This window comes from Clavelina lepadiformis, chromosome 8, assembly GCF_947623445.1.
Source record: "Clavelina lepadiformis chromosome 8, kaClaLepa1.1, whole genome shotgun sequence".
Lineage (NCBI taxonomy): Eukaryota > Metazoa > Chordata > Ascidiacea > Aplousobranchia > Clavelinidae > Clavelina > Clavelina lepadiformis.
The window spans coordinates 16379605-16390745 of record NC_135247.1 but is presented as its reverse complement, the minus strand read 5'-3'; the positions used below and the strand labels follow the sequence as shown (position 1 = coordinate 16390745).

The following is an 11141-nucleotide window of genomic DNA, read 5'->3' as shown; positions in this document are numbered from 1 at the left end:
TAATGTCATCTTGCAGTAATTAACAAAGCTACAGCCAAATCTGGCTCCTTACAAATTAATTTAACACGCAGCATCGTATAAAATATTGTAACGAAAATTTCGCGGGATTGTAAAACTTTTTTCTCTGCTCTGCTAATTCGTTTTAATCAACCAGTCAACCTGTTTTAGCCCTTGCCTTTATTTCAAAATGACGCGACACGAAAATAATTCCGTGGTCCCAACAACACGTTGGCTATATCACGCATCAACAATATTTGGTAAAAAAACGCGCGCAAAATTATACGTGCTGAGAGAATGCGGTAATATTTACGTCATCCTTTTTAGTCCAAGGTATAGTCTCAATCCTCGTAAGGTCCAGATTCGCCGGTTGAGAACCCCTCAAAAAGTTCAAATGAACGATTACAAGCCACAAAAGTTACGATAAACAATATTTTGTTCCGATAAACATTTTAAACGTATAGGCTTTAAAAACAGGAAACAAACAAATATAAAAAAATTAATTACTGTATGAAAGAAATACGAACTTAATTCAATCTTCCTTGGGGCTGATTTTACATTTAATTATGAGACGACCGCAAAAGTGACCTGCTAAGCGAAATTGGAAAATATCGTTGTAAAAAAAGCTTATAACTAATATCAAGGAATGATATTAACTGAATAAACTGACCAAAGAATTTTTTACAAAATTGTCTTTGGTTATAGGTAGCTATCCCAAAACAAGTTGCAAATTCGTCGTCCACTGTGACACAGCTTGTTTGCTCTTCGCAAAATAAAAGGAAAAGTTATTTCCGTATGAGGGCAGAATAAACAATTTCATAAAAATTTGTCATTGAAGCTTCAGGTAACGGTCAATCCTCTTCAACTAATTCAAAGTCTGGTGAGACAGCTCTGGATCGGTAAACCTCCGTTTGCTTCCAGTCGTTTCAATCTCCCTTTGATAGTCACTGTTAAAAGGAAGTTGAAATAATGAGAGTAAAAAGTGTTGTAAATGTTATATAATCTAAGTCGATCCAAGAATAACTTTCAAAATGGTCAACTACAGCGAATTTAGGTAAATAACTCTTCTGTACCTGTCATCATCAAACCAATCAAGAGTGCTCCACACAAGAAGATGTTTCCTGCGAGCACAGAAGATGCTGGGATAAGTTTTCCCATGGAAATTGTAAACAGAATACCGAAAATCTAATTAATAAAGAAAATCGACTCAATTTGACGTCCAAAAAGAAACAAGAAAAAAATTAGAAACTGGCTGGAATGTCAAGATTATTTTCCGTAGAAGTATGTCTACGTTAAAGACTCGTTACCTCGACTTCGCTTTATTCGTTAATTTCGACTCAATATCTTCAACTAAAGACATCGCGGCGAATAACGTATAAATGCGTGTGAACAATCATCGATAACTCGAAACTCTTAAAGCTTTTTAACTCGAAATTTCAGTTAATTCGAAGTGGCTTCGTCGTCTTTGCGGCTCGTTATAGCGACCTGTATCTCAATATTATTCAACAAAATATTCATTGTAACGTAAACACCATGCTGGTGATTTTCTTCTGTGTAGCAAAATAAATAGAAACGTCTAACGTTAATTTTGCGTTCTATGATTTCTTTGATCTTTACCATAAAAATCTCACGTTGGCCTATACTCCACTGCATTTAACTTTGGATAACGTGAAACATGGGACAACTCGAGGTAAATCGGCCATTTCAACTTTGAGCTAACTAGCTTCCAATGTGTTCAATATGACGCAATCCACTCAAACCTGCGCAGAAGCATTGAGCAGCCCAGAAGAGCTTCCCTCGGACACTGGAAAAGTAATCTCCGCGGCAAATTCAAAACCAATCGGTAAATAGCCAGTCATTGTGAACCTAGAATTATAACTGCGTTTAGTTTCGTTTACATAGGTTAGGCCTAAATTCTTAGAACAAAGCATATCGTACCCCAGTGCGGCAATCGAGAGATAAACCACCCAAAGGTAGCCCAGGTTTAATGTGCCGGTGTAGAGTCCCATCAGAAGCAATGTAAAAAGATATATGACAACGGTTGTTTTTCTAAATAAGACAAATGGTCAGATTTTTGCCAAAATCTTCTGTATCAAAGCGAAAGCTAAGTTACGTTGTAAATTTCGGCTATATACGTCGCTTTCAAAAACGACTTGGACTTAACGAAAACCACATATAATACGTTGTCTTCCAGTAAAAATGAGATGTTTGCCTAAACACAACGGAAGTTTTTCGTACTTGTACAATCTGGTTCTGTCCAGCCATATACCACAGATAACAGAACCGGCCACTCCAGCCAAAACCATTGTGAGCCCGATCTGACCCGCATCTACGATTTTATCCTGAAAGTCAAATAATGACGTCGATCGTTATGCCAATTTCAGAGCCTAAAGTTTTAGAAATCTCATCGCAAAGCTTTATAGCAATATTTGGGATTGCCGAGTCGACGAAAAACGTTGTTTGAAACAACGCGAATGTTAACGTTGTTTTACTTACTGGATATTGATCTAAGATTTCTTGGTTCAGTAGAGTGGAAATCGCGTAGAAAGAACCCGTGTTTACACCTTAACACACAAAACAATGTAAAACATATGATGTACCATATGATAACTACAATAGCGTAATATCGATAAGATTTTGCAATGTTTTGGCATCTTAAGTTATAGCTAAAAACACCGTTTTCCAAAAATTTCTTCCTACCTCCAAAATAAGAAGTCAGAAGCGAACTTACCGTACGAAATGATGAGTAGGAGAGATGGTGCAGAAAAGATTAGTTGTTTGATGGAATCAAGATAAGATTCAGAACGGATGTTTTCCAAGAAGTGAGCCTGGGCCTGACTCGGTGGTACGTCTGGTTTTGCTTTGAAAACTATAACAAGATATTAACTTGTCGTTGATCATAGCCTTTAAGCATTGTTACCGAAATCCTACCAAATTTGATTGATCTTTGATTGAAATTAATCCTTGTTAATTTACAGATAGTCAATAGAGACCTTGTACTTGTTGGCTGTCAAAAAACAAGATTCTCAAATTATGCAACCGCTTACATACAATCACCAATAATGCCAAAGCTGACGTCAAAGCGGCGGTTCCTATGAAGAGGTAGCGGAGGTTGACAGCGATCTCAGCCACGTCATCAACGTCAGGAACTATTCGAGGAGGAAGCAGAAAGCCAACGGCCACTCCAATCTACGAGACAAAGTTACATTTTTAATGTTTTTATATGGAAAGAAGAAACGATCAACAATGATCTCTTCTTAGCAAAAAGTTTGCAAAGCTCAAGGGAAAGAAGTTCAACCTGAAGAATAACAGAGCAGGTTACAACGCTTTAAAAACGGTTTTCCACCATCCGTCTTGGTCCCTGCTCTTAGTGATCTACTCACATGACCTATCGAAGACGATGCCGTCCAAGTGGGCCTACCCTTGTGTGGACTACCTGGCTAACCGGTATTTTCGGCAGGCTTCCATTTCAACAAGTAAGAAAGCAAATTGTGAGCTCAAGGTTAACGCCATTGCCCTCCTGTCCTACCATAGGTACCCTGTAATAACTCTGGACAGCAGGTCGTTTACGTGCCACCATCATTTTGAGTCATTACACGCGAAAAAATTACATCTCATTCACAGTCTCGATAGGAATACTGGTGGGTTCAGATTGGTACTACTTTCTTACAATAACTTTCGCTCTCCTCTGTCTGGTGCCGCGGTACACCTACCCACCAAATCGACATTGTCATGAACGACATGTTGCGTGTACTGTGATTGGATGCGTGCTTACGCAGTCATCTCTGCGTCTTGCATCATTGGACGATTTCACGAACTTCGCTAGCATTCAACCTGTTGAACTTTTCCGCAATAAAACCACTCTTTCTTTCGTTCGTCAAAGCCATCCCATATCCATGTACAAGCCACAGCCACTCAAAGCTTGTTTCCTTACAAAACATGCAAACACCATTAAAACCAAGGCTGCACTGCGACCATAGGACTAGTGCCAAAAATGTGAGTGCAAGTTATTGGACGGGTCATAAATGGAACGCAGGGCGGCAGGAATGTCCTGCCAGAATTTAGACTTTTATTTCCGGCGCCGATCCCCATTCCATCCGACCTTAGCTTTCTAAGATGGGGAGGATAAAGTTTACCCGACCGTGAATCAGCGCCAGGCATTTCTTCGCTTAACTCTGTAAAATGGCGAGTGACTAACTCTACTGTTTGCGAGTTTGCAAGCGGAGGACCAAAACCGTAGATCATGTCATGAGCGACTGTTCCATCATGTCCGACACGGAATACAAGGCCTGCGAGTTTTGTAGTCGTTCGAGCAGACACCACCAATCCCGTCCGGACGTCTAAGCTTAGTGGCCGAACAACAACTGCTTACACGACAACAAGCATAGCAGGTATATATCAAATACTTCGCACGTCAAAATCAAGCGTATCTAATGTCCACTTCTCATGATAAACAAAGTCCTACTGTAGGTTGCAAGTTTACTTTGAAATGGCAAAGATTTTTTACAAATAAGGCGCTTGACTTATTTTACAATCCAAGTTTACAATGATTGTTTACTATTTGAAACGTCACGGCGTCAAACGTCAAACCCCAACTGTCAGCCCGTTTCAACAAAATAAAAGTTATACAAAGAGAAAGCTTCGAACCTGATTACCAAAGACAGCGATTGAACAGGCTGTCGAAACCTCCCGGGGGCCAAACCAAGTGGCAGCAATCTTCGATGGCATTCCCAATATAAACACCTACAAAAAAGCAAGTTTATTAAACACGTCCCGTCAATGACCGTCGATGTTAGTCATTGCAAGATTGTGCATGTCGTTGAAGCTTCAGTGTATTTGACAATTTACTTAACCTACCTGAGCTATCGAGCATATCGTTTGTCCTAACATGGTCACCCAAAAAAGATGCGGTTCAGCAGACGGTATCTTTACGATTGCCCCGAGGGCGTTTAGCGTTGAGCCCAGAAGTGCGATCACTCGCAATCCTTTTCTATCCAGGAGCCAAGTCACAGGAAAGATCAGAGGGATGTAACCAATCATGTAAACCATAGAGAGCCAGTCCGTTGTTGTGACGCTGACATTGTAGAACCTATTAAACCGCAAGACAAATAGGCTGAAGAGAGTATTAACACTTTTAGAACTGGCCACCATTTTGCTGGCAAAGTATTCAAAAAGCTTCAAATAATCATTAGAATATTTGACGCAAAAAGTATTGGCTCTGTTTTATTCGTCTTGCTTTGAGCCAGTTACTGGTTAAAACATGCAAGCAAGGCTAAGTCCCATTCAGCTTGGCAGCTTCAACTAAGTCTGGTTTCCCAGTAAACCTCCACGTTTCCTTAGAGTTTGACATACCTGGTAATGATGTTGCTTATGATGCTGTACTCAATCCACTGAAACGCGTTCGTCCCCGAGTAAAAGGAGAAGAGGAAAAGAATAAACCATCGCTTGTGGTAAAGTTTTGTTTCCACATTACTGACCGAGTTTTTCTTTTCCAGATTGTCGTTCTCGCCATCATTTGAACTACTGGATGTCCGGTATATTTTTGCTGGAGTAAATGTAACTGACATATTTGCGGTATAAAATAGTGTTTAAGTTTGTGTGGTTATGTTTTAAGTAACACTTAGTCTACGTAAAACCTATCCACAATCTTCTGTAAACACTGAAAAGCATTGTAAGATAACTTCGTACAAGCACCTAACTATATACTCTATTGACGCTATAGTGACCTGGCCCGGTTAATAGTTTATAACTAGCACAGCAAATTCGCCTCGAAAGCAGCAGATTACGATGCATCACTGAGCGCAGTACAGCAGCCACCGGCGCTTGTTGATCACAGAACTTTCTAATGCTCGTTGCTTTGGTCTTCTTGAGCAAGTGAGCAATAAAGCAAACCTATCACATGCTGAGAGTACGTTGCCTATAGATCGTATCTGTAGCTATAGTCACAAGACAAAGTCATATGCCTTGGTATAGAAAAAGCGGATAACTCCTTATTAAGTTTTCATTCGTAAAAAATGGGTGAAATTAATTCCGACGAATTTTGATTAAATAACGCAGGCGACCCCAGCAGTCCCGTTTAAAAACTTAATGCTTTCGGGAATATCTAATATCAAAAGAAACTATTAGAGCTTACTGTGAATATCGGCGGTTTTCTCCTTCTGTGTGCTTTTCGAAGACGACAAAAGGACCTCCCACAACCACAGACTAACAAATGGTTTCTGTGAAACAGGTATCCTATAGTCGTGAACGTGATTAATCTTATGAAGAAATGCTTCATGAAATCGTTTGAAAACAACACGTACAATTGTTTCTTTGGCTTCGTTTTGCATCGAAAATATTGTTTTTGTTAATAGCATGTTTTTACGTACAAAGGATGTTTGTTTTCATCCATTGCATTAAACGACAACATAGCCTACTCTATTTTCACACAACTAACTGGATGCGTGGTATTAGTATGATTTCTCTTCAATCGAACTAACTGTGCCTTCAAAATCGTTTCAAGAAACTACTGTAATGACTCTAACAACACTACGACTAGGAAAGCATTTTTATAAAAAATTGGCATCCATATTATTGGCCACAAGTCATCCAGTACAATATAACGCTTGTCTACAATTAAGTATAAGATATTTTTAGCCCATTGCACTTGGGATAGGCCTACATAACCGTAGAAAAGTACACAGTAAGTGAGGCAGCTTTTGCAATCTTGTGCCACATCGGGGTTGGTTGAAACAAATGCGTGCTACTGTAAGTCGCTTGTGCTGTTAGCTCTCTAAAGTGTCTTTTTTGTTTACTTTTTTACTTTATATGGTTGACATACTATACTGACTAAGCGCTTGAAATACATGAGGCCTATTCTGGTTCTATGTTTTGATTGCCCGTGCTGAATCTACTGAGAGACTGTAGCTACAGCTAGAGACTGCAACTTTTCGAAAGTTACGAAAAAAGTGTTTAATACTTTACGAGTAGCGTAAAGTATAGTTATTAATGTGTTATTTTTCAACACTCTGCAACATGCGCAAGTCCAAGCTGGGTTATTCGAAACATCGATTAATTATTATTTATTTAACTGCCTTCCCGACCCTTCACTTCACTGCACGTCACTGGTAGTTCGCAATATGTAGCGCGCTATTATTGTGTATATAACACAGAAGCACCTGGCACCACGTTGCTACTTTTGCAATTTAAAACATAACAAATTGGTCATCCTTGCTTATCCTACTTTCTACGCATCGTTTACAAAATCGACCAGTGACGACAAATAACGCGTTCAAACAAATCAATTACTGATTCGTAAAATCGTAAACTGTTGCTATAGAAAACGAAAACTTTATTCTGACAGAGCCAAATAAATTCACTATGGCATCATAAGTGGTTAAGACATACCTCGCTAAACGGATTGGGCCGCACAAACTGCTACTATAGCGAGTTTTCTGTCGATTGCTTAGGGAAGTATCATCAGTCAGAAAATCTGCACTAGGCATGCGAAATTGTACGATTGGTTCTTAATTTCCTGTCGCACGCGTTTATTTAAAGACAAGGAAACTGCGATCACAGCGCTGAGTTGTTGGGATTAAAATGAAACCTAAATTACTCTTTTTGAACGCCAATTGGTAAATAATCTAAAATGCGGTTCCAAGTTTATTGACGTGTCATTATTTCTTTGTCGCTAGATGTAAATGTAAATATTAACAGAGCAATAAGCTTTTGCATCGTTGGTTAATAGTTTAAAACCATCGTGGAATATTCCAGGACGAATTTAGGGAAAAAATTTACATAATTAATGGCTAGGCATAAATTGTAGCATTTGATCACGATTCTTACTCTCATATGCTTCTTTCATCGTTTATTCTGATTTGTTGAGTTGGTGTGTGTGTCAAGCTCTTGACAATTCGAGTTATTTCAAGTTGTGTTTTTTTGTAAACAATGCTGAATAAGATAATATGTTAAATAAATTGCAAATCAAATTATTGATTAACATACATATAAGCATAGGCAATAATCATAAGTTACAGACGCTATATCAGCAACCAATACTTAAAATTTCTAACAAAAATAGTTGCAACCTTCTGGTAATGTAATGGTAACGTCTATGATTACTAGGGCAACCAAAAGTCAATATGGTCAATTTTTTTTACCTGCTCAGAATGCTATGAAACAAGTACAAAACAAATTTCAGCTTTGTACGACGTGTGGTATAGAAGTTATTAGGTCAAATAAAGTCAAAATGTTACGTTAGGTCAAAATACGGTCAAATTGTTTCGTTAGGTCTTTTTTTTAGGTCAAAATCTATTAAACTTGTAATTTTGTAACCATTTTGTAATATTATTCTTCCGTTTTTTTCTTTTCTTGTACCGCAAACAATTCCAGTCCCGCAAATTTTACTTAGAACCAAAGACACAAAGAGAGGGAAGGCTTTTCAGCGCGTTTGGTGACGTCACGATGTGACGGCATTGCATTTGAAACTGCAAGTTGTCAATCTTAATACGCAGAAACGAAAAAAAAGTCAACACTAGAAAAGCATTTTGTCATTTTTAAATGCAGCTTTAGATTAAAAAGTTGCTGTAGACAGTGTAGAGACTATCAGTATAGCGTTTTTCAAAATGAGGTCAAAATGTAAACTTTTTAGGTCAAAAAACTGGTTGCCCTAATGATTACCAAGGGCTGCTACAGAGCCCATAACTCTGAGTGCAATTCATCTCATTTCTGCTTTAACTTCCGATCAGAAGCCAAAGCATTTTGAGAGATGTCATCCAGACTACCAAAAGCATCAAATGCACTTGGGTAGGACACATAGCAAGAATGACAGACAATAGATGGACTAATAGAACCACAGTTTCGACAATACTTGAAAACAAAAGATGGGAAAACCAGACACACGTTGAAGAGACAAATTGGACATAACATTTACGATGGGAAATCGATACAATGATGATTATGATTTTTATCGTGATTTCAGCTTTCTAGTGTGAGGTTAATGTTAGATTAATTTTTATGGTTAATATAGTAAGTAAGATTAATTTTTAAACCAGTTACTTCTATCCAGAAAGGTTTATGGAAATCTTTCTTGAACAACACGTGCCATTGCCTCTTTGGCCTAGTTCTGTATTGTAATACCAGTTAGTTTGAGATCGTTTAGTTATACTAAAATATTGGTCACATTTGTTCCATAATCGACAAATTTAGTGGCAACATTTTTTATTTTCTTGCAATTAATCATATAAGATATACCGGGGTGACTTCCACTAAAAAGGTTTTAGCAAGAATGATACAAATGAAAAGGGGACGCTTTTGATATCGTTTTTATTCGATTTTCTGAAATTAACAGCTTTATCAACGATGCTGCATCTTCAAAACACATGCTTATTAAATTCGCAATGTATCGTTTATTTTTTGCCGTTGACTGTGAAGAGAGGACAAGCTATGCGTAGCTTTGTTACGACATAATAAAACGAAAAATTGCTCACAAACAATCAATGAACAGCAAAATGAAGTGGACAAGACCCAAGAGCTTCGAACGTGCAAGATTCCAACTATATACTGTGGCGCTATAACAATGAAAGCTTAGCACGCCCTCAAATCCAAATAGGTTTTATTTGAAAATAAAATGGAAACAACAAAAGGCATAAGAAAGGTAACACCCGCCAGTATTAGTAGACCAACTTATGCCAAATATAAAAAAGAAAACTTTAAGGAAGCCCTGCTCTATAAATACATGCTACGGAAATAAAACCCCAACCAAAAACCTACTAAATTGAGCCCATACATATTTCAAGCACTAGTTAGCTATTTTGTAATGTTAGTGGCATGTCGTTAATGTGCAAATAAGACGGGCACTTCTGGTACCATGCTAGAGCAGTAGAGCACTATGTCGGCAGTCGTTCGAAAAAGGCTGAATTAGTCATAAGCGGTTGACCTGCTTGTCACGCATCGTTTACGAAATCCAACATTGAAATCAAATACAGTAGAACGAATTCAAACGAAGCGAAATTATTACAGGCACAATTACGATTAATTACTTTCTATACTCGTTTAGGCTTTAGGGAGAAAGGAATCTTATAAAACATAAACTCGAGCAGCATTAAGTTCTTCTACTTTTATAATTCATAATTTACCAGGTGAAGCAAATCTTGGTCGTCGATCTGATGCTGTGTCATGTCACTCATGTGCTTGCGCGATTCCGCTGCTTAAACTAGCTTTTACTTAACGTTACTTGTCACTGAACTCACTTCGCTTCGATCGTAGGAAAAAATTATCTCCCCTAAGCGAAATAAACTGTAAAAAATCTGTATCAAATGTAGCAGTTGCGTATTTACGAAGCTTGTTAACAGAGCGTTTTCCCTTGCTGTTGAGTACAAACGCTATGGCTGAACCGCGTATTGTTCCAAGGAAAAGACACTTGTTGTCATTGCGCACTCCCGACTAAGTCAATAGAGATCGATTATTACAAACGTGTTTAGCGATGGTGTTAGTGGTAAAGAGGCTTTCTGTAAAAAAAATTCGCGCCAGGCCAAAATTTAACATGCAGTGTCTCATCGTTGCCGTAATTTTACTCGAAAAACAGCGTTATCGATACCCTAAAACAGTACATTTGGTTATTACTTCAGTTTTAAGGAAAAGTTTTCACTGCATTTCATATACAGAGGTCGATCATCGTTTTTGTTGGATGATTTACTTAATTACGTCATACAACTTTGGCAAAAACAAGTAAAGATTTTGATCAGCCAAGATCGACCTGGTTTCGTCAAACAAGCATCCGACAAAAATTATGCATCCCGGGGATAGTACAGCACCCGATTTAATGGGTAACCTATAAAGTAGAATAACTGAGAAAGGGGCTCTCATAGTCGGAAGACTTTCTTCGAAATCTATCGTTTGTAGGTGGCAGTTCTAATATTCCATTGCTACATTGGAGTAACTAGAGCCCTCCGCAGGTACATTGTTGATGGATCATTTTGTTTCATTAGAACGATAATTTCTATGTACAAACTATGGCGTTTAAAAGCCTTTCAGTGATGACTAAAATGGTGAACATACCGTCAACTGTTAAGCTACTACTGTATATGTAAAAAGTGCACATGTTATTAATTAGGAAAGGTCTCGTTACTGGATTTCGTGGGAATGAGACGTTAAAACTTTTACTG

General features: G+C 38.1%; 1 protein-coding gene across 1 annotated transcript; it reads right to left on the bottom strand.

Moving 5' to 3' along the window:
• Positions 1-162: 162 nt before the first annotated feature.
• Positions 163-6882, bottom strand: LOC143469526 (choline/ethanolamine transporter flvcr2a-like). The gene is made up of 11 exons (XM_076967261.1): positions 5350-6882; positions 4855-5086; positions 4645-4740; positions 3045-3186; positions 2729-2866; positions 2494-2561; positions 2236-2339; positions 1936-2046; positions 1758-1863; positions 1071-1182; positions 163-944 (listed from the first exon to the last, which is right to left on the bottom strand). The coding sequence occupies exons 1-11, from the start codon at positions 5562-5564 to the stop codon at positions 868-870; spliced, it is 1401 nt and encodes a 466-aa protein (XP_076823376.1). The 5' UTR covers positions 5565-6882; the 3' UTR covers positions 163-867.
• Between the last annotated feature and the right edge of the window lie 4259 nt (positions 6883-11141).